The 24,939-nt window shown below is 39.2% G+C and overlaps 1 protein-coding gene across 1 annotated transcript in view; it reads right to left on the bottom strand.

Moving 5' to 3' along the window:
* Positions 1-6,104: 6,104 nt before the first annotated feature.
* The window catches only part of pdhx (pyruvate dehydrogenase complex component X), a 32,120-nt gene continuing 13,285 nt past the window's right edge, over positions 6,105-24,939 (bottom strand). Inside the window, exons 5-11 of the mRNA XM_042412492.1 lie at positions 23,685-23,783; positions 16,736-16,889; positions 15,627-15,774; positions 11,871-11,929; positions 10,132-10,290; positions 7,908-7,972; positions 6,105-7,022 (exon numbers count right to left, since the gene is read on the bottom strand). Of these exons, the coding sequence (XP_042268426.1) occupies positions 6,767-7,022; positions 7,908-7,972; positions 10,132-10,290; positions 11,871-11,929; positions 15,627-15,774; positions 16,736-16,889; positions 23,685-23,783 (940 nt within the window). The 3' untranslated portion in view covers positions 6,105-6,766. The remainder of the gene's footprint in view (positions 7,023-7,907; positions 7,973-10,131; positions 10,291-11,870; positions 11,930-15,626; positions 15,775-16,735; positions 16,890-23,684; positions 23,784-24,939) is intronic.

The following is a 24,939-nucleotide window of genomic DNA, read 5'->3' as shown; positions in this document are numbered from 1 at the left end:
ATATAGAACCATGCTCCATTGCAATCTGCAACATCTAACTATGTCCCACTTTCCTCGTGGGAAACTTACCTCCACTCTTACCTTGGATTGAACATTTCACCTCAACAAGCAATGGATGGAGTCACTTCAGGTTTCCGGAAGCTCCCTTGACAACATTTCATGTGTTGTTTGCATGTGATTGTGCAATATCTCGATTCTTAAACAAGTGTGATAAGAAAGCATGACTGCTTAATTCTGTGACTTCCTTACCAACCATGGATAAAGAATGTCTAATGGCTCAGCATGGTCAGTGACTTCATGGGAACAGCACTCAAACTGATTTGACCTGGCCTTTCAGTTGAACACAGCTATTATTACGCTCAACTGCTTATGGCATTTAAATCACAGCATTTTCAGCTCATTTATATCCAGATTTGACAAAGAGGGAGTATTGGGGGTAATGTGCGAGTGTGAGACCAGTTTAATGCAGGTTGGGGCCACAGGGAGAGGTGAGGTTATAGTAATCAAACTACAAAATATTGTTTTATTATAATTTTTACATTTTTGAGAGTGGCATGCTGACCCAACTCATATGGACTGACAGCGTTTAATACAGTGACATGGCAGCATTATAGCTAATCTGTGTGGTACAGATTACCATTGCTTTCTCCTTAAGTGTTTTTACCAGATGGTTGTTTTATATTATTTTATCCCATCATTTTAACTTAATTTTATCTTATTTTTTCTTGTCTGCTATGATTCTCTGCTCTTATGTTAAGCATTTTGTGTTGCATTTCATGCATTAATTGTTGTATATAAATAAATTTTACTATTATTATGTCATTATTACAGATAAAAAATCAGGTTCTGGTATTGCTATTTTCAGCACTGACTGTTGGTAAAGATCTGCTTTAAATAAATCATATTCTTGAAACATCATATCAGAAAGACTTGATGATTCTGACACTAAAAATAATGTGAATACAGATTAGTTGCTGTAGGTAGACATGCTTTGCAAACAGAGACTTCTTACTTCATCAGTGAAACACAGGAAGTAGAGATGAAAAACACCTTCAGCTCCATCACACAGCTAATAATAATCCATAGATGGGACCTCAAACAATGCTGAAGACATTGAGAACAATGTACTCCCAATGGGTGCCTATAAGAGCCCCTTGACTTCCTTTAGCCTTTACTGACCTCCGGTTTAAGGCAAACCACTGATTAGCACTCCAGGTCAAGTGGTTCACAAGAGGCCATTAAAAACAGAAAGGCTGAAATTCTTTGAATAAGTGCAGGAACTAAGATTAAATTAGATATTTCAATTTAGAGAACATATTAAAGATAAAATTAAGTATCTACCCTGATTCTGGATATGATTTTAGACACTGGCTCAGACACATGTATCTTTGCTGATGACTCATTTCACACACACACACACACATTACACCCCAGAAATAAGGAACAAAAAGAACACCACGCATCAAAATGATTCACACATACTGTCATTTCCTGCCCCACTGATACAAATCTCTTCCTGTTTAGTTGTTGGCATAGCAACACTGATGCAATATAAACAACAAAACAAGCGCGTTTACATCATATAAGAAAAAAAAATCTATAGGTTGTATTTGGTTTGAGGTTTAGTTTTTTTTCATATAAACTACACTGACTTTTTTGGTATATGTGGTATATGAAATGTGCTATATAAATACAGTGTGCCTTGCCTTGCCAGATGTGATTAAAAAGTTAAAAATAATGTAAATATGTTTAAACTATAAGTGATTTCTAATACAATCTAATAAGGTAAACTTAGAAATCCAGACACATAGAGTGAAAAAGAGACAGAGGAAAAAAACTGACAGTGACACAGAGACTCTAAAAACAAATGATTATCCAGCCTGAGTTAATTTCCCTAACAGAACAATGTCTATCCCGGTTTCTCTCTCTGGAGAAACAACATTGACACAAACTTTAAAGACGATCCTCTCCTTTAATGAATAGCTGGGTCAATGTGTAACATTTGCTGTGATTGATAAATCTCTTTTAAAACAGCTGAACATACACATGGTCCCATGTAGGTTCAACTGATTTAGAAAAAAAGACTAACTCAGTCAACACTCCAGTACGATGGAATGCACAAAACTCTCAATCACTGTCACTCTATACAAGTAAAATAAACATGTTCACCCTAGTTGAACTCAAGTATTCATATTCAAGAACTTGAGTGAACATAAACATGACCTAAAAACTAAGTGGGTTATGTTTTGAGAAAGATTTAAAAGAGGCTGCAAAAGGACAAGGGAGCCTATTTGTCTGAATGTCGGCTCAAAAACTCACCAAACAGTTAACCAAGGCTCCAGAGTTATTATCTGGCTATCTTTGCTGTATGACGTTATAGCAGCACAAAAAGAAAAACACCGGAGTCGAACAGCTGTATACTGGGCATGACTGAACCTTAAATTAAACATCAGACAGCTGACTCAGCCAATACGCACTCAGAGGAGAAAATTTTTTTTTTCCATGATGGTTAGTCAGTGAGGACACACACACACACCCTCATCAGATGTCCTTGTGGTTGGGATTCCTCATGGTAATGGCCGACTAATGGCAACTCCTCAGCATTCCTGTTAGGCAATGTGCCTTTTTCCCCTCCAACTACCTCAGTCACTGGAATGCGACTAGAAGAGATTGCAAGATGACCATATACGTACAGAGCAGCGAGATGAAATCCATCATTCACTGTCTAAACATCCAGTGAATTTGAATATTTGTGCAGATGTGGTGTACTGAGATGTGTACATGTTGTGCCATTACTAAAGCATAATATTTGTAGCATGTCTAGCATTATGTTTTCACACATTTTAATCTGATCCACCACAAACAGAAGTTGTGATATCTTCAGATTATTGGGCAGATCTTTGTTTGTCTTCATCAGACAGTTCAGTTTCCTGTTTAAACTTCCTGTTGACGACTATTGAAAGCAAACAGATGTCTGATATATCTATGTTGCTGCCTGTGCTGGAGGTCTCTGAGGAAGGTGAGGGAGGCTGTCAGGAGTGTGTTGGCTTGTTCAATGCAGCAGCATCTCGGGCTGAATGAGCTATCCCGGCGTCACAGGAGCATGACTGGACTGCTTCAAAAGGCCAGGCTTTGTGCAACGACAACAAAGCAAGGGCCTTGCTTGTGTTTGGGTGCTGGGACAGCAGAGCGGGCGTGTTTGGACAGTGAGTGTCACAGAGCACTGTATAGCCAACTGGAATGTCCTGTGTCATCCCCCTTCTGGGTCGTACTCTCAGTCAGTGCAGCAGTGATAAGCCTCGGTAATCCCACAGGTGAAATATTTGCAAATGCTGTTCGGTGTCTGGTTGATTGACACATGCTTCCTTTCATAACACTCAAACAAGATGCCTTTAGATGTGCGACAAAGGAAGCTTTACAAAGAAATTACATAGAGGTCTAAATGTAGTATAACTCAGACAGAAGGAGGAAGTGGAAGTGTGAGGTAGTAGTTTTACAGTAGGCTTTACAAGACTGCACGCCCATTAAAAGACGACTGAATAGAGAAGTGCTGGTAGTAAGGGAAAATGGGGAGACCAGAGGAAATCCTGTCAACAATGGTTGAACAAACTTGAGCGTGAGATAATGTGGATGAGAGCAAGCCTCTCACCGACGCTGGTGATCACTCACAAAGCCTGTTCACACAAATATGTGTCTGTGTGTGTGAGACAAGAGAAAGAGACAGGGAGGCACTCCTGAGCAGCAAAACAGACTAAAACGGCCCATTACCGCATGATACAACCATTAGATTCCTTTAATATCAGAGATAACAAGTAAATTATTCATTATTGAGTTATATTTTATCCTCCGAAGAGTAAATGCAAAGAAAAATCTTTTTGAAAGGCCAGGGACTGTTAATACAAAAAAAAAAAGGTTCCAAGCTTTGACTCTATTCTTACCCTTTGCCATTTTTTTTTGTCAATCAAGAGGGGCTTCCATCCCCTCAATGGATGTGCTGTTGAAACCACACAGACATGGAATTCAGACCACTTATGTTCCCTGCATTTGGGCCAACAAATTCATCAGACTGTGTATCAGAAGGACGTCCAAATATCAGCACAACAGAAGTGCACACTCGCCCACTTTGGTCACCATAGCAACTGCCTCCATCACTCCGCACCATGCTGTGTGTCCATGAGTCTGACCTACACGCCTGCCAGAGCCCCCACACTATCTTCAAGACCCTTGTGTGCAGTTCATCAAAAACCTCTGCGGGAACAAATCTGATTCCTTCTGTCTGATGGCTCTCTTATCCAGCTGTTACGCATAACAAGATTGCTGGGCAGAGATTGGTGGGCGGCAGTCAGAATGTCAGCCTGTGACAGGAAAGCCAATGAAATGCCAGAATGTGTTTTGCTGCAGTCGCAGAACTGATATTTGGAAGGGCATTGTTCAACCGCTCTGCTTAACAGCCCCAGTACTTGTCAAGTTGATAGTGAGGTCTGATATAGCAGGAAGTCCTAATAAGGGAACACAATTTCACCATCTTGACACATCATACCAGTGAAGTGAACATAATAATAGAAAAAGGATATTGCTTCAACTTCAATGATATAAAAAATATTAGGTTTTAAGGATACTGCATACCAAAGACACAAAGAGGCTTTGATCTAACACAAACATCTCATTAGACTAGGAGGCAGGGTAGCACAAGAACATGAACATTTCTAAGAACATTTAAACGTGGTTGCCACAGGCTCTAAGTTTAACAGTGTTTGTTTGTCAGCTTGCTGCTGGCGTTTAAAGATTAGATCTGCCATATCATCTTCTGCATGTGTGCAAAAAACATAAAATATCCACACAAACTGTAAAGTATGTGCACACATTCATGTTCATTTTCTTCCATTTTGCCATGTGATTTATAATAACGCTTATACATTGGTTTCACCTTCTTTAGCAGCTGTGTCAGTGACTTGATCACAGGTTGATCTATGAAGCTACTGTATCTCTGCCAGACAGCTGGTGAAGTTGTGCACACAGATAAATACCCGCACAATACTGTGGTTGGATTATGAGCACGGCTCACCAAGCAATAATACATTCGTTTTGAATAAGAAGGAGATAAGTGGAGATGAGGAAAAGGATTAGTTTGGCTGAGAAGAGATGATGTCAGGTGATGGAATATAGTCTCCAATGTATTGTAATAACTAAGATTTAACTAATAAAACTGAGTGATTCACAAATATTAAAAGAGAGAATGTCAGCATGCTTGTCGAATCACAAACACATGGAAGACATGACATGGCACCATTTCTGTGGTCTCCTCTCACTTTTTATTTGAGTGTACTTTCCATCACCGTGGTAACTAGCAAAGTGGAAGGTGCATGTGTGCAAACGGCAAGCAGAACAGTGGGTATACTGTAGAAAACAGCTGGGTTGTGCCAATTGCCTGCACACACCCCCCGTCCCTATGTACCCTGGCTGTATGTGTGTCTCCTCAGCAGAGAATGCACACATCTCTTATCTGATACCACAGCAACCACAGAACAAAATGTCCTCACACCTCAGTTGCTGAAATGTGGTGGTTCAGTGAGTGAGGAGTGGCAGTAAGAGCAGAATAACAGGGGAAAAAGGCATTTATTGAAGTTCCTATCAGGCAGAGACTTTCACTACAGCCCTTGTCATAAGAACTGAAGAAAACTAATCTTTACCGTGACCACCATGATTTCCAAATGTCTTGGTTTGGAACTTCGTTGTCTTGTCAAATAGAACAAGTTTGAAATCAAAAGTTTCCTCGCTTCAGTAGCTTTGTCCTTAATCTCTAAAAGAAATAGTACCAAACCATGCTTATGCATATGTAGGATAAGCTCCACTGACTGGTGCTGATACATATGTAAACAGCTGTTCTGCCCAGGCTTACAGCAAAGATAAGCATCTGCCAACAGAGGCTGACCTGTATACTCAGCTAGCAAATTATCCTAATTGGCTTCTATGAAGTAATTATTATGTAAACTCTTTAGATTCTAATTAAATAGAAACAGACACACACACATCTGTGGTTTCTCTGGTAGCTGTGCTACATCTTGAAGGTAGGAGGTGGCGTGTTTTAATGAGGCACACAGACATTTCAAGGTTGAACAGAGTTTTATTGGCATCTTAAGACACCAGAACTTCAAACGGTATTTATTTTGTATACACATAGACTTAGTTTTCAGGGATATCACAATGTTTGTTTTAAATAAGTTAAAACATATTAACATGACTGATTAATTTGACTTTTGAATTTAGTTACAACAGGAAACGGTTCTTGTGGATTTACTCTTATTGGAAAGTGAATTGCTGTTGATGTTCGGTAATAAATATCTGACAAATGTACAAATTGCATGTGTATTAATAGTGACACAGAGCAGATGCACTGGCACTGAAAAATAGAACTTGAAATGGAATCACTACTTTATATATATACACAAACACTGGTGTGATAGTACAACCACCCTGCGATGCAACGTCTGTCTTGCTATTATTTGGCACCACTGCTAGAATCCTCCACCACTCTAGCAGAAGCTTAGTTTAACTCCTCCAACACAAAGCCTGGTGATTATCTGTCAAAAGCAAGCCACGAATAGAAGTTTACACTATGTACAAGACTACTTTGTAAGCCATAATGCGAGGATGAATAGGAATCAACTTTTCAGAACTCTCTGCTTGTAGAGGCATGAGACAGGCTTTGTCATGCAGGTGTTTGTTTAGTCTTTCCAGTGTTTTAATACAACTATATACTACTTTTTTAGGCTAGGGCCATGCGCTGTGGTTGTTCTAGGTTGGCGCGGAACTTATCAAGAAATCGTGAGGCCAATTCATCATCCACTAGCCGTCCGTCACTTGACAGTGTAACTGTCATCAGCTGCTGGCTGCGCAAGGTCTGGTCTTCCTCACACAGTTGTAACTCGGTCCTGGAGGTCCCGATGGCGAGGATACACGCCTGAGGAGGGTTGATCACGGCGCTGAAGCCACTGATACCGAACATCCCCAAGTTAGATATACTACCATGGAGAGAAATGGAGGAGGGAGGGAGGGAGGGATGGGATGGGAAGAGAGAAGAGACAGTACACATATTACATCATTAGTCAAGCTCAGCAGGGGAGAAAATACATAAAAATTAACTAAGCAGACATAATGTTGGTTGTAAAACCAGCTTCCTGATGCAAATTCATAGAAAAAGAACATTAACACTTAGAGTGAGTGAATAAAAAATAAGAATATGAATTAAGTGTATAAATATAATATGCTGTGAAGATCTTATTTTATACAGTATATAAAATGGAACATTGATCACTAAAGATTAAAACAGCTGTAACAGCTGCCAAAGCTTTTCAAATGATGTGTATGGTGAGTAAGACTGACCCTGAGGACAGTTTGCTGTTAGTCTTAATGAGAATTCTAGCTCAGGGGGATGGAAAAACGAATAGATGAAGGGCGTACACATATATCCTCAGGAGGACAAAGAGAGCTGCGTCTCCACATGAATTCATCGCTCCTGTCTGACACAGAAACCCAATTTATGTCTAAATGACACCATTAATTCTAATGAGTTGAAAAGCCTCCCTTCCACTTTTCTGCAATTGATGGCACTGTAACTGATAGTCCTTGTCGCCCAGGACCACAATCAGTTCAGTTCTGCATAAAATGTAGAATATGTATAATATATTGACTGTGAAACCAGATTTAAGTCCTAACATCCGGAATTTATGATCACTATCTTTTCAGTGGGCAATACAGGAAATTGTGGGACAGAATTAGGTGTCAGCTTCTATTTTCACTCATCAAAAAAATGTGTTTACATTCGTTATAAAATGTCATAACTTTCCATGCCCCTCTTCTTTCAAAAACACATGGTGTGTGTGTGTGTGTGTGTGTGTTAAGTTTACCTGAATGAGCCTCCCTGGTACTCCTCAGGGAGAAGCTTCCCATCTCGAGCCTTCTGGGCCAGCGCCTACGGAAGAAACATTACATATCACTCAGACTCTTCAGCTTGATTTCAGAAAAGAAAGGATCCAAGCAAGCTATTAGACAGGATACATGGAATACACACTAATAAACACACACCCACATGCTACGTGACATTTAAGACAAAGCTAATGTGCAAATCATAACTGAGATAGTGCCAGAGCTCCTTATTTGGCCATGTGAATGCAGACATAAGCACACACAGTATTGTGAAACAATAGCTCAATAAACCAAACAAGGAGTAAAATAGTGCAGACAATGTTTGACATGAAAAGCTGTTAAGACCATATGGGCATATTTCCTCCTGGCAAAGCTGGATGTCATTGATTATTCAGACTAAAAATGTAGAATACTCTACAGGTTCTGTTGTACTGACAGGATACCTAACCACGTCTATGTGACCTAAACAGACGTCCAAAACAACTAACACAAAGTGTTAAAAAACCTGCCAGCCACAGTTTTACCATTCAGACCATTTGGTGAAAGACTACAGGGGTCTATTTTCAAATATCATGTTCAAGAAAATGATTATATGTCCAATAGCAAGCTGAGATAAATGGAAACTATCAGACTGCACATTGCTGAAATGAAGAGAGGGAATTGACAACACCCAGAAGAGAAGATGAGACATCTGGCAAGGAAAACGAACGCATTACTGCAGCCAACTTCTGTGAAACCGTGTTCTATCAGAGCATGAATGGGTGTGACAACCTTGGAGAAAACACAGGAATCTTCATAGATCAGTATAAAAATAAATAAATAAAATAAAATAGGGCACTGAAAAGGGATTTTTTATAAAACTGCAAATTGTTCAAGGTGTGTCGAACCGAAATGAAATACTGTGTGAACATTACTAATCTATGCAACCACCTGTTATGGCAACACAGCATTACTATCAGTGGTGAAGCACCATATTCACAGCTAGTTCTTACAGTATAGCATTAATAAACTAAGATGTCTCTCCAGACATACAGACAACACTTCGCAAGCTGAAGATATTGCAATATCTGTCTGCATGAATTTAAGGCATTAAAAGCACAGTCATAAATGCTGGAATCTGAGTAATAGTATGTCTAAAATCCAATTACACACACATTCCCTCACTTAATCAATATCACTTACACTCACAGACACACTGTGTGTGCCCAAAAAACTCCCACACATACTCTCGTCCCTGTCAAGTTGAAACTGATATCGTTGCTTCTACAAATACTACTTCGGCCACTGTTGTTACTATTACTTCTGCTGAGATTCAACACTGTGCCGGCGAACGTTGTGTCATTTAGTTTGAAAGCAGTGTAACAGTCTGACAATGCATTATGTTTTATGGAAACAGCCTCGAGTCTACCATGCTTTCTGCTGGTAGTTGCTGAATCAAAATATATCTTCACGAAGACATAACAGGCATGAACATGGGCCTTGAACGCTTGGAGAATATTACACCAGTCCACTACTGGTGAGAGACATTAGGTTAATTACCCTCAGCTTTAGAGATTCATCCATTTGGTCTGTCTGTGTGTCTTTACTGAGAAAGACTCAAGATGTGTGCATATACATGCATATCAGATTTTAAGCGTGTGTTCGTGTGTTTGTGAATAAAACTGTCCCCAGCTGTTGACTGCGAGCAGGAGAAAGAACTGACCATTGTTGCTCTGTACTGCATCTGTGGCCCGTGACAGCTGAGACCGGAAACAGCCAAAATCAAACTATCCCAAATCTAATCACTTATCTACGGATCTATCTAGGTGTCTATTTTGACTGTGCATGCTCTGATGTCTAACAGGGAAAAAAAAAAGTCTATTTGGTACAGAGTTAGAACCAGAGGGCATAGATGAGTGCAACTCCACAGATGCCCACAGAGTTTGTTTTCCCATACAGTCGGGCTGCAGCTAAACCTCAGCTCCCTCATCTATTCCCACGTACAAATCAACAACAAGCCTCCACATTTTTACCTCAAGTAATACACTGAACGCCCCCACAGCCTGGAGTTATAATCTAACAGCGAAGAAAGCATGAGATAAGTGCACTTGCAAGATAGCTTCAGGAGATGACTCTCGCAAGAGGGTTCACTCAGAGCATATTATCACATAAAAGTTCATAATGTTGTCTTGTGTCTTTCATTCCCCTTGCTCCTGTGAGTTTTACCTTCGCATTAGTTGAGATCTCCTGGACCCCTTTGTTTGCAGCATCCTTGATGATGGGGGTAATGAGGCCTTTGTCGGTCGCCACAGCGATTGAAATGTGGATTGAATCAAGTGCGCGGGGTCCCTCACCAGACCAGGTCACGTTCACTTCTGGTATCTCCTATAGATTAAATAAAAAGTCAGAGGACAGCCCATAAGGGGGATGTAACTAGACAAAGGGAGATAAACTGAAAGACAAAGTATTATTAGCCTCCCTGCTGTGGTTACACAGTGCTTACATGCACTTTATGAGGGTGGAGAATGAAATGAAAAACTTAAAATACCAAAAAATATGTCATTTTCCACAATATGACCTACAGCATGTACTATAAATTCATTATGACATTATAACATTCAATTAAGTCTGTTTATTACAGATTGATATCTATATGTAGATAATCTGCTTTTAATGAATTTGATCTCAGATTATCTACGAATAGATATCGAGCCTCGATAAAAGGTTATTCTGGATACTAGTTTGCTTGTTGTATGAACACAGAAAAAAAAAAATTCATCTGCCTACATGTACAGCTGAACACATGCCAATGCACACCAGTTGGTTAAAAAGATGAAAAAGAAACGGCCTCAGATGCCACTTCCCGATGGACTTAGGTCACCTCAGGGGAAAGTACAGTTGCTTTTGCCAATATTCTGACATTACAGTGTTATGCAAGTTCACAGATCTTAGTTCAGTGCAGAATCCAATTCAAAGAGGTAATTCTGGCCATCTGGTACATTGTATGAACAATACAACATAGTGTCTGGACTATGAGACAGCCATGTCCCACTTTGGCATTTTACACTAACATTAACCTGGAAATGTATACAATTAAGGTCTACATTCCTAACATTCAGTCACACATGACATAACATCCAGGTTTCTCAGTCACTGTTATATAGCATAGGTCATACAGCAGTGTTTCATACATCTGCAGTCTGTATGATGGAATGTCAGACTCCCATGACCTCTGGTACATGTAAATGCTTATGACCGACACATATTCACTGAAACAGATACAAAATTTCACGATAAGAGGTAAACATAAGTAAGTGATGGGCAATGTTGTCCTTATCAGATGCTACTGAGACATTCCTGCCTGGAATAACTAAATTACCAGAGAACCATGTCTATTTTTAACCACCATTTCTTTCCACACATTCCTGAAATTAAAGAATGTTATCTCTGTTTACAGCATTTAGTAAAAAAAAACAAAACAAAAAAAACTAAACGCTGTAAACATGCATGTGTAAGATATTTGTCTCTCAATTTTTATTTCCTTTAACTGCTCGGGGAAGTTGTTGTTTTGGTGATTTACTCAGAATTTCCATCAAATGACAGAAAGCAGAACAAAATGACCTGATTAGTTTTTCCCATTTTAAAATAGCGTGACTTTTGATGTCAGCTGATTCCCCATTAGCAACAAGGAGAAACAACAGCAAAACCTTTTTGTAGAAGTAATATAAACTTAAGTGACCAAGTGATGCTGCCATGGAAATCACTTACAGTATGGACTACAGTATGTCTGTGTAAACAGGCTTTGTTAAGCACTGGAACACCATATATTCATAGATATATATACTTGAATAGGATATTATAAATACACGTAGTTAGGGGATGAAAAAACAAAAAGTCTGGCTTGAAAGACAAACAGGTTAAATGAACAAATTACACCAAACTTAGAAATTTCAAACAATACTTACTTTAAGTGTGACAGCAGCTGCCTTGATAATGAAATCATTGACAGACACTTTGATCTGTTCTGAAAAGACAAAGAAAAAACAGCTTGTGACTCTGGAAGCTCTTATAAGAATCAATTTGATTAAGGTTATGCGACAGCTGGTAAGCGGTAATCTTGGCTGCATGGTTTGAACTACAGACATGTACAAGGTGACAAAATATTGACATGTGGACTTATAAGACTTGTGAAATGTCATTTGCAAATAACCAAAATGTGATACAACTGAATCCCTTAGAATAAAACACATCCTTTATCTTGGTCAGAATCAGTCCCCCTCTAGTTACTGTAATTTGCTCCACTCCCCTCTCCGTGTGTGACACCAGTAGGCCGGGCGGGCTTGGCCCGGCATTGCTGCCAACTCTTACTCTTGTCCATTAGCACAGTACCAGACAGTTATGAATGCTGTGAGCGGGATGATTAACGAGCTAACCGTGAAATCGTGCTGCTCCTGAACAATGAGAGTCCGCAAAAACAACCGGGGAGAGAATCCCTCAGTACACACACAACCTCGCTAATAGGTCTGGAATGGCCATCCCATTTCCTCCATCACAGAGACAGGACCCAGAGAGATTTACTGTTTGTTTCATTGCTAGGCAAAATTAAAGTAAATAAAGCCAATTATGTGATAGCGTGTTGAACTAAATGTTTAAAAATAGAAAATTGTTGAAGCACTCTTTTTTATATAAACATGAAGAACAGGCCAAAGTAAGCATAGGTTACATTTTAGGCATCCATGAAAAGCAGCCATTACAGATAAATATTTTCTTGGTTGAATGTGACCAAATGATAAAGAGTGACTCACAAACAATGTTCCCTTTCTCTGCTTGTGGTGAAAACCTCCCTCTACCTTAAACACACACATTCACATCCTGACGGCTGTTGCACAACAAGCTGCGGTTAGCTCAGTAACAGCTGCTTGGAAAGTTAAACAGCAGCTTGCCAAAATGTGAAGGAGACACACTAGTTCCTGCTAGTATTCATATCTGTATGGATGCACCAATCTCTTTTCTTCTCACACATCCTTGTCTCCAGAGTCATTTAATACTTTTCCACCAACTTTTGATGTTTTACTTTATCTTTACCTTCTCTATCTTTATCTACTGTCATGTGTCACATAACAATAAAGCCCCACTCCAGCCGGTGTTACTTGGTGTTTAACGGTTAACAGTCTTTCTCAACCAGACAATGGGGGTATGATTAATAGTCGGATGTAATCCATTACCATGGCAACCAGATTGCCATTCTAGCACACTGTCGATGTGTCAGAATGTTAGTGATATCATAGCCTAAAATGTCCACTTACTACAGCATTATAGACTAGGTTACATAACAGTAATTGAGATATGTGAAATCAGATGATGGCTTCTTCATTGATGGCTCATCTATCCTAAGCAATGACATCTTGCTTTATTTTATAGTAAATGTCCGTAAATTTTCCTCCTCGGTGGCTAGGCTTGGTTCTATGAGGATGCAAGAGCATGCATTGCACCCTCAGTTTAATATTTTGCACCATCAGTTGAAATTTGAATAATGAATGCCAAGTACAGCGTGGTAGGTCTTAGGCGCACGGACTGTGTGGGCGTCTCCATACGCGCCTGCTGTTTTGGTTCATGTATCTGCAGCAGGGCAATGTGCAAAAGGGCTGAGTGAAGGTGAATATAGATCAACGGGTGTGGTGATTAATAAATTCTCTATCTAGCTAGTCACATTGCTGCTCTCAGCTCTGGGACAGTTACGTCTATCACAATTCAATGTGATAATGACAGCTCGACAAACAGAAAAGCTTTTCTTCAGGAAATGTCTGGATGGTTCAGAGCGTCACGACATGAACACACATCATCACAAATTTGCAGACTGATTTACTGAGTTTCCTGCTTTAACCAAATTAAACGTTATTTTCGGTGCTGATTTTGGTTGGAGAATGTTTAATTGAAATAAATTAGTTATATTTTAAGTATTAATCTGTTGTTGGAGCACATCTGCAGCAAGTATTTAGTTTGAAATGCAACTTGATACTGTATCAATAGCCTGTGTGACACTCACAAAAACAAAGGGCTTTTATGAAGATGACTTTAGTAGCTACAGTACACTGAAGGGGGACTTTAAACAGTGTGCAGATGACACCAAAGAGTCAACACCCTGAAGAATTCATTTGAAACACTTTGAACCAGAGAGAAATGATTAGTCTGGTAGAGTACTGTACTGTAACTCTATGGAGAAAGGAACAACTATCTGAATGAAAATTTGACTTTTTTTTTTTTGAAAGCAACTCCAATTTTTATCAAATTACTAAACTTGTTTATTGATAATTTCTAAAGTGTGAGATGAGCCATTTCAAGCTAGCAGAGGCGGCCGTCCCACTAGTAAAAGATGGAAACTGAGAGATCAGAAATTGTTAGATTAGAGCTATATACCGTGTATAACTAACTGTAGGTGTCTTATCAAAATATCAGCTGCCTTATGTTGTGCTGCATGGTTTATAGAAACGCTTATTTGTGGTTGTATGCCTCTGCCAACCAGTCAAGTTGCAGTCTACATCTATGTTTGTTGAGACTCATAATATTTGTATTGAAGGAATTTAATAAAATGTTTTAAGTGTATTTTCCTTGTATGTGTTCACATGCTTAGCCAATAACGCAGCTTCTGATAGAACACAAAGTTGTAGCCATGACAGTAGACAAAGCTTCGGATATGGATGTTGCTTTAACAAACTACAAATTCTAAAACGTGGATGCTTCACACACATCTTCAACCCGGCAGCACAGAAGATCTATACAGCCACCACAGTTTTAAGGTGGACATCAAGATTAGTGTCACCAATTCCGTATCCGACCAAATGTGAAATATGGTCACAATCTCCCCTTCTGTTCCTGAGTTATGGCGTTGAATAATGGCCAGAAAAGTGTTTTTGCAGAACATTATGATGTCACAGTGACGTTGACCTTTGGCCTTTTGGATATAAAATGTCATCACTTGATCATTTTATCCTATTAGACGTTTGTGTGAAACTTTGTCATAATTAGCATATGAATTTTTGACTTATGGCCAAAAACGTGTTTTGTGAGGTCACAGTGATCTTGACCTTTGACCACCAAATTCGAATCAGTTCATCCTTGAGTCCTGCGTTCCTGAGATATCGTGTTCACGTGAATGGGACGGCCGGACAACCGGAAAACATAACACCTCTGGCCGCGGCTGTCGTCGGCACGGAGGCATAAAAAAGAACAGATGTGATCAGTGTCAGATTTGGGTGTTTCTGAGATCCCCCGACACACTGTTCAGCCCTGTGGAGGCGTTGGACTTCTGGGTCTTATTGAACCTATAACCCATACAACATGTGAACTCTTGCTAACCCATGCAGAGTTATTCTTAGACACAGGGGATATATGTAAAACCATTTTCAAGGAGAAAAGCCATCATGTCTGAGGAATGGTAAAGAGGTGTGAGTGTGGTACTTCAAACCAGAGGGACATGACTACCCTGACTGAGCAGATATGTACCGGAGCTTCTTTCAGTCCTAAAGACTGTCCTCTTTGTCAAATTAGCAGTCATGTGAAAACCCTGAAATTCTCATGTTCATGGAAAAGTTTCCTTCCAAATGTTACAGTCAGACATTCATTGAAGCACACGATACTTACATGTGTATGTAAAGAATAGTCCTACAGTAATGTGTACACACACACCCACACCCACACCTGCAGAGTCTTGAGTTTTTTACCTTTGGCTAAGTCTTTGCGAAGCTGAATGACGGCAGCCATGTCACAGTCAACAGAAGCATAAGCATGGGGGATGGTGGTCTTCGATTCTGTTAGTCGTTGAGCAATGACACGGCGGACATTTGAGGCCGGGATCTCTTTGAAAGTGCCCTGAGGAAGACAAGAAGGAAGGAAGAGGTTGTGAATAATTGAATGAATAGAAAAGGGCATTTTGAGAGACAACAGGGAAAAAAGGGGACAAGAACAGGAAAGATGATCAGTCTATCGCTGTCCATATATTTCTAGACATATCTCAGCTGCCATCAATCACTAAGAAAATGGATGGGGTTAACGAAGTAAAGATGCTATTGACAAGATTGTTACAATGAATTAATGATTGGTTAGGATTGACTGATTGATTCTTTAAAGCATCTTGTTATTGTTATAGTCTGACATCAATAGGTCACATTTTACAGCATTCACAATCATAAAGAATAAAAATGAATATTGTGCAAAAAAACAACACAAAAAAGCCATCAACAAGAATTTAACCAGAAAACCAAGATAACATTTGTTGGTTACAATGGTTGTGGCATACCAAAAGAAAGATATGATATATGAGAAATTATCAATCATTTGACCACAGAACTGTGATACCAGAAACAATCAATAACCTGAACGACCTTCATACTGTGCACATTGTTTGACCTATATGACCTTTTTACCTTTACAGCTATTATCCAGAGCACCTTTTATAAACTGTGGAGTGTTTTCTAGTAGTTATGCTGCTGTAAAATATGCAGGACAGATTTATTTCCAAGGACCTCAACAAAAGGAGGTCAGTGACAGGCTCACTCTATGGGAGCCTGTCACTGGCAAACAAATACATACAAAGACAAGACTCCAAGAGTCAAGATGCTTCACAGTGCTATGGTAGCTAGACAGGTAAGTCCTGGAATACTCAAGATAATCATTGGTCACACTTATTAGGGCCATGACACAAGCCCAACGCTGGAAGATGGGCTGTTGTTGAATTGCTGTGGCTGACAATATGTAATTTCCTAGCACTGCTACGAAAAAGACACTGTGAAATGTGTGTGTTAAATAAAGAGATAGTGTAAGGAGTGCTAACCGGAGCTCCTGGCTTCCCTGGTACAGATAGAGGTGGTATGTTGGGTCTGCTGCCTGGAGATGGAGGGACAGGGACAGGACTCGGGGTGGCTGGAGCAGCAACGACGGGCGTCTCTTTGGGGGCAGGAGACTTCTTCAAAAGATTCAATGCATCTCTGTTGAAGTAAAAACAACCAAACAAAAAAAATTATTATATAGTAATCTAAATAATTTGTATACAATAGAATGTCATAATTCAATATTATACTCAAACAAGACAACTCAAATATACCCGCCCACTGTCTGCAGACACCGTACATAGGTTTTATTTTTAGTCTGTATTATTGTAGATCAATGGAAAGCAACAATTTTATCCTAAAGTAAACAGAAGTAACTCTGGAATTGTGACTAGGCCGACTGACGTTTTCCATCATGGGGATAGGGGATAGAGGTGTGGATGGAAATAAGAGGGGCAAAATGCTGGAAATATACCTGAACCACTGTGACAGTCCACACAACCAGACAAGCTCCCACACATTAGAGAACTGTCTCCAAACTTGAGCAAATATTATAACCGGATGATATATGGAAATGTAATGTATATAATATGTATATATATGATCATTAACATTTACATAAGAACAATACTTTCCAGCCCCCTCAGGATAGTGGCTATGCACCTCTTCATGATATACTTTGCAGATAACAATGACATAATGCTTTCTTGTCAATTTTATTTGGGTCCATCTTTGTTGAATTGCAGATGTAAACTGTCTGATTCCCCACATTCTCCTATTAAACAGATGAACTATGTTATTTCAAGTCCTTGAAATCCTTTCTTTTCATCATGTATTTCTTCTATTCTGCAATTTATTGCTGACAGCTTAATTCTTACTGTAAAAAAAACAACTATATGAAACAATTTCGTTCTGCGTGAAAAGTGCTGTCATTTCCCTATTTTGCTTTGACCATTATAAATTAAACAACACAATGCATGTACAGTTGTATAAAACAACACAATGCATGATGTAGAATAATGCATTATTCAGCTTACAAGTCACACTCTGCTAGTTTTATCTGGTTTGTATTTGTGTCAGGTTTCTGTCCAACAGAGAGGTAACTTTCGGTTATCCTCCGTGGCCCAGTGGATGAACGTCACGAGAATCATTTGCCAGTCACAAACAAACCCCATCAGCATAAGGCCAGATCAGGTGTCAGCGGCAGCAACGGACACATTTATTCAAAATCTTGGCTTCATAACCCCTCCCACTGGTATGGCGAGCCACGGACATTCCTACTTTTCATATCAGCTCTCTCCAAATGCACAATAATAATGCACCAGAGACTAATTCATGTTTAGTACAGACATGTAGTGTAATATTGCGTAGATCTATGTCACACTTTATATATCCAAAATGGGTGAATGGGTGGTAACTTGAGGTATTCATTCTAACTCAAGCTCACAGTAAAAAAAAACTGAGTCAATCAATCAACTGAATCACACTCCTAAATTGGAATTATATGAATTATCGCATCTTGCCCTGTAAGAAACATTTCTCTGTATTAGGTCTATATACATGAAGTGACTGCTGTTTCATAAAGGTTGTAGAGGGAGTAACCAAATGATGTGGGTCAGGGCACTGCTGCTTTGATTATTGATTGACAGGGAAAAGAGAAAGGTAAAGAAGTAGGAAATAATGTTGTACTGAGAGATATGCCGTAGATTATTTTCACCCATTAATTTTGAGCTTTGCAGGGAAAGAAGTGGGAGGGGCAGGTATCAGGTGTGCCTGCCTGAAGCTCTGTGGTTCCAGTTCAGTGCACTGAGGTCCACCTACCCGCATGCATTACATCTTTTGTCTAGATCAGCTGCCTCTGACCTCACCATGTAGTCGGGAACAGTCTGGGCCCCACAGCTATTTTTCTCCCCCTTTTCTCCTCTCTGAGCTGCATCTTTTTATTTCCTCTAGCACACTAGCTCCTCCCTTTCTCTCACTGATAGGAGTATTTGTTTGTGAAAGGACTGAAGCAGCTTGGAAATCCCCCGGCTAACCTGAGAGGACCACATTGAATGTTTAATTATTACAGACCACCAAAAAAAACCCCCCAAAATTTAAAAATATTATAAAGACTTATAATTGAATGTCTGTTGCTCCTTGTCTAAGAGGGGGGCAGAGCAAGAGAATGAAAAGGAACATATGTATGACATCAAACATTACAAGTTAATAATGAAACTTAAAAGGAAAGTAAAAAAAAGTACAGAGTTGTGCAAATTCTCCTATAATGTATTAGGAATATCCTTTCCGTTTCTGTTGATGATACAAGAGAAAGTCAAGTCAACCCAACCCACAGTGGCCACTTGACGATGACACCATAGATACCTTTTGTGTAGCTCACAGGCATGTGCTTTTCACACCGACCGTTTATACTCCTACTGACAGCTGAGGCAAAGGAGCCTCTGAAAGACTGGGAGAGGGTGACTAGAATATTAAAAAGGGAACGAGGCAGTGCTCACAAGAACATCGACACACACACACACACACACATATAATGAGCACGAAATGTACACAGACACACATGAATAAACGTTTGTCTTCTACTGCCACCTAGGACAGGCTAAGGAAGAGGATGTGTTGTAGGCATAAAAACTGCTCCGCTGGATGAGTGTGCAGTATCCATTTTTTATCCACATTAAAAAAATGAAATGCAATAACAATCTTAACTGTGACTACTCCATATATACCATGCTTGAAAAATAATTTGATTGTGGTACTTTGTAATTTTACAGAATGCAGCCAAAGAGAAATGCTAAAATAGTTCATCAGTACTTCTCACTTTGAATGCACAGCATTGAAAGAAATTGGCTTGTAAGACAGAGCTTTTCAGCCATCATAATACTCATTCTACATGTACTGACCTGAACTACCAGCAGGAAAAGTAAAGTAATACTTGCATGGCTATGAGTTTGGGAGTGCAATGTAAAATTGGTAGGGTACTATTTTACAATAGTATCCTTGCTGAAGTTTCAAAATATACTCTACTGCATTTCCTAACAACAAGTACATAAGTGAAATTAGAAAGGTTATGATGGATGTATACTGTCACTTATTGGTGACGAAAAACTATTAGTTGTTAAATAAATACATAAATAAGCTTTTTTAAACAAATCAAAGAATACATTGATATACTGAACATTTTATTAGAAATGTAATGTCCTATTCTCTCTATATAAATGATGTATATGTCTTTATATGCACTTACAGGGTAGAGGGTAGCGTCATACAGTCTTTTTGTCCATAGTAAAATGTTAACACTGGGGTATGGCTGACAGTGATTTTAAAAATCACTGAAACTTTCATCCATCACTGCATTAGCATTGCCTCTTGGCTAAACTATTCATGACAATGATAACAGATTAGGGGAGAGAGGGGAGGAAATGATAGAAATGTGTTTCTTTGTACCCTATTTTAAACCTCGTATGGCTTATGTAACATGCTCTGATCTCATCCCTGGGTTGCGTGACCTCGGTCATTCATGCCCACTATAGAGGGGCCTCTCTAGAGCAGAGGGCGGAATGGGAGGGGTACCCTTCCCTGGTTTCAGTCTTATCTGATGTGCCAAAAGGACAAAGGCAAGGAAATCAGGTCTATTCTGCCCTCTTGAGTGAGCTTAGTTTATGTGAAACTATTCTCCCAAGGAGATTTGGTTTCAGTTCAGTCTCACAGCGTACCTATCCTATAGCCTATACTGCATACACGCACGATTTTTGGCATCAATTTGCTTACTGAATATGTCCCAAATCAGAACATTTTTCCCCTCAGATTTTGCTGAATAGACCACTTCCTCTCATACCTGCATCTAGTATGTTCCATTGGCCAAGGCCTTACTTTACCATAGTTGTCACTGGCTAACTTGATTCAATCAAGTCCAACTTAAGTCAATACATTTTAATAAAAGGGGCCATTAGAATACCCAAATCAGTGACTGTCTCACCAAGGATCTATGAGTGAATGACAGTTTGTGACTTTTATGCCACAACAGTAGACCTGCAGTCTGCAGAGCTTTGGTAAAAACATCCCACCAGTTCCAAGATCACCTAGTTCTGTGGCTGGGCCATTGGTAAAATGTAAAGAGATGTTTCTTTTTTTGTAAATACATGGTACACCCCACATATTACTGGTTTATTAAAAGGATCTCCCAACATAACATTTGTATTCACCTGTGTCCTTTACTCAAGTTATGTATTTGACACCTGAACTGCAAAGTTATACCAAACAGAAAAGCCAAGTAAAAATATAAAGCAAATTTAATTGCAAGCAGCCATGATCGGGGTCCAAGCAGATTGCGAGCATCTGGATGTTTGTTTGACTTAATATGACCTCAATAAACACTTGAAAACATAACACATGTATGAATTGCTACATTGGCCACCTGGGGATTCAAACCCCGGGCTTTTGTATTCCCAGAGAAGGTGACTTACTGACTGTGCCACTAGGGAGACATGGTGTCACACACATTCCCACAACTCGATGCAATGACATCACATGTGCAAAACTGGGGTATTTCTGTCTATTTAAGCTTAAAAAATTCACAACAATTTAACTGTTGGGGATAAAATTCTGAAAAAAAAATCAGAGATCAATAGAAGTGCTCAGATTTTTCTCAAGTATATTGTAAAATATTTTGGTGAAATTGGTTTAAAAATGTGATGAAATAGAAAATGTGCTTACAGTACAAATTACAGCAAGATACTGAATATCACTGAAGACTCATTGTTTGAACGATCTGAACACCATTTGAAACACTTGATATATTGTATTCAAAGAATTTCTGTGTCAAATTTCGTAGCACATGGATGAAGACTGGTGGAGATATAGATGTTAATTGATTTAGCATATTTTGAAAAATATAGAGTGACATATAAATATAGACTTCTGAATTGACCATAGGTTGCAGTGAGACAAACTTTTGTCACAATTCAGTGGATGTGCTGAAAAAATTTCAGCTCTGTAGGACATACAGGTGATTTATTTTGATTTTTTGAAGTTTGGAATGTGAAATGTCTAGAAATTTAGATTTGCTGTAATAAGCCACTTGTTCACTGATCATTACCAAATCTTATGCATTAACCGAGTCATCACCCTAGATCATGCAAACCAAATTTTATACGAATCCATGCAGCTGATGACGAGATATAAATTTTTCACAGTGATAGTATATCCCAGGACTGTACAGCAAAGCTCTGACCCAGCATCCAAACATGTGCAGTTTGGTTATAACAGCCAATTCTGATTTATGAGTATTGATGTAAAATTGAACTTAAGGACACAGGTTTAAAAATGTATAATTTCAAAACGGTATGGAAGATCAATAATCCCAAAAAGTACTTTTTTCCTGCTCCCAAATTTGATGCCAATTGCTCAAAATTTGTAGGAGGAGTAGCGAAAAAACAAATTTGGACAAAATTCAAAATGGCGGAAAATCTATCTATGCACAAATGGGTGTGGCTTATTTGGATATATTTTCTGGATCCACAGAATCTGGAGGGGGTGGGGGGGGGGGGGGGGGGGGGTTGTGAGACGTATGGTTCAATAATGATAATATTAATCCTAACAAATACAATAAGGTTCCAGCACACCCCTAAATATGCCACACACCTCCTCTAGAGTGTTTGCTTGATTTCAGCATCAACCTTCCTTTGTGAAGACTTTCTGAGCTAATCAAGCAGCTTAAGTGGCAGTAAGTGAATTGGCAAGTCATTCATGCAAATGTCCATCACATGGTTTAAATGAAGTAACGGAGCAAGCATGTCAAATCATGGAGAAATAATTAAAACTGCATTACCAATTAAATAATTTAAACTTCACAGCCTAGAAATCATGTTGACACCTATACAGCACAGAGCATGCTCATGTTTATGAACAAGGCAATTCACAGCTTTACACCTGAGGAAAAAGACACAACGACTTTTGAAACTGCCTTCTCTTAATTGTGTCCCCTTTTGCTGTTTACTAAAGTTTGCCTCTTGAGTTTTGATTTGTCATTTTCTGTTGGCAGACAAATGAACATACCTAACACAAGACATCTGTGAAAAATACTCCTTTCAAAACTGACTAAATTAGGAGGCATATGAGATTCTCTCAACCGCAAGCCCCTTTTGTTATTGAGGATTCTTTTTTTTTTTTTTTTTTAATATAGAGTGTTTATCTTGTCAGAGGAAAGGCTTGTCTAGATTTCAGTGAGTTATTGTTATTTACTGTGTTTGGATTAGTCTAAAGCTTTATATATTTTCCTTTCACTGACTAAGACACATATCCCTGACAACATATGGTCTGCGTTTCTATGGTCACCAGTGGGTCCTGGAGACTGGGTTGCTATGGCGACAGAAGTCGCTTAATGAGATTCCCCAGCAGGATGTTAGGTGGGTAACGAGAGCATTCAATCAGGTCCCCACTGACAGCAGGTGGCCATTAGAGCTCCGTGTGTGTGTGTGTGTGTGTCGCTTCACAGCTTTCTATAGTGTGAATTTACCACATAACAGATTAAAGTACCTGAAATCTTAACCACCTCTTAGTCACGCATTTTCACTTACCTTGTCTCTCCCACATTTTTATTCACACTGCCCACACTGTCTCTGACCTGTCTTGCTCTGACTGACATCTCTTTCCTTCAGTGATATGGTGGAAGATGGACCCTTTCAAACAAGCACCCACATCACTTTCTCAGTAAACAAATGAACTACAGCATTGGCAGTGTGAGAATGTGTGCATTTTCAGTTTTTGGACAGTTTGATTGATCTGTGTGGATTATCCTTTTCTTATCAACACTTTATTTTTGCAGTAACATAGTTTGACAGTAAAGGTACTGCCAGTAAAATCTAACATTCCATACCATTCATCATAGATCACTTTCACCCCCCCCATAGGAGTATGTGACAGGCCTTTAGGGCTAACTCATTAATCCATACTCACTCCTTGGTGATAAGTCCTCTAGGCCCAGTGGGTGTGGCCAACTTGGGGTCTAAGCCATGGGTGTCAAGGATGTGTCTTGCTGCTGGGCTCAGTCGTAACCTGGACAATGAAAAGGGAAGGTAAGGCGTGGTTTTAGTTTTAAAAACTAGATGCTTTTACATGCATTGGCATTTAAATGCAGGACAATGTCAAATTCCACCCTTATTTCATAACTCTTAAAAGAATATTAGCTTTGTGGCTCCAAACTCCCATGGTTGAAATCCTATTTGTCTGACAGCATACATAATGCTTCACACATTGTCCTCTTCAAATGCTCCAAAGTGAACTTTGGCAGCCCACAAGATTCCGTGCCAGACCTACTCTTATAGTTCATCTTGGTGGTACCCAAAAACAAAGATATACAATGTCAATTTTCACTAATGTCAACAATCTTAAAATCTACATACCTGTACATATAGCTATCTGCATACATTCTGATAAAAGACTATATAAGCAGGCCTCATTTAACTTTAGCTATCAATCACTACTCTTTCTTTTCCAGTCTCGAGTTAACAAATTTAGTGTCAGACTTCCCATTAGTTGTATTCAGGTTGACTTCCTTAATATAGCCCATTCTAGTATCCATCTCCTAATAATCATGCTTACTGCAAACATCCACCTTTCATCTTTCAACCCTGTCAAGCTGATGTAGCCAAGGTGCAAATCTGAATACATAGTTCGGCTCAGCGTTAAATGTTTGCATAACAAATAGGCCCTGTTTGTTTTGTGGCAGCTCCTTTGCTTCCCACAAGACTATTTATTGTGTAAACAGGGGTAGGCAGGATCTCACACATTTCGAATGTGGACAGAGAAAGATCATCTTATTCAGCATGTTAGATGGTGGTGGACAGAATGTGAAATGAACATGCTGTATTCTGAAATAAGAGGAAAGGGTCTCTTTAACAGTAGCTCCTACATGTAGTTTTATGCTACTGAATATTGTTATCCATCTATGCCAGGCTTTAATTGGCTATGCAGTTAACATTATACAACTCAGTGACCACAGCTGGTGACATCATGGAGGTCAACTGGACAACTGGTTGTCTATGATAATAATAGTGATCAAAATAGTCTTAACAACCACAATGCCTTCAGCTCTAGCCACTTATTCCAAAGTACTATGGACTTTAAAGGTTAGCTCAGTGAACAGAGTTGTTTTGTAGCTCACTAACTACTCAGTAGAGTAATTTTGGAAGCACTTTTAAAATGAAAATCT

This window comes from Thunnus maccoyii, chromosome 5 (genome assembly GCF_910596095.1).
Source record: "Thunnus maccoyii chromosome 5, fThuMac1.1, whole genome shotgun sequence".
Classification (NCBI taxonomy): Eukaryota; Metazoa; Chordata; class Actinopteri; order Scombriformes; family Scombridae; genus Thunnus; species Thunnus maccoyii.
Note: the sequence above shows the minus strand (reverse complement) of the source record. Positions and strands in the feature narration are given on the sequence as shown.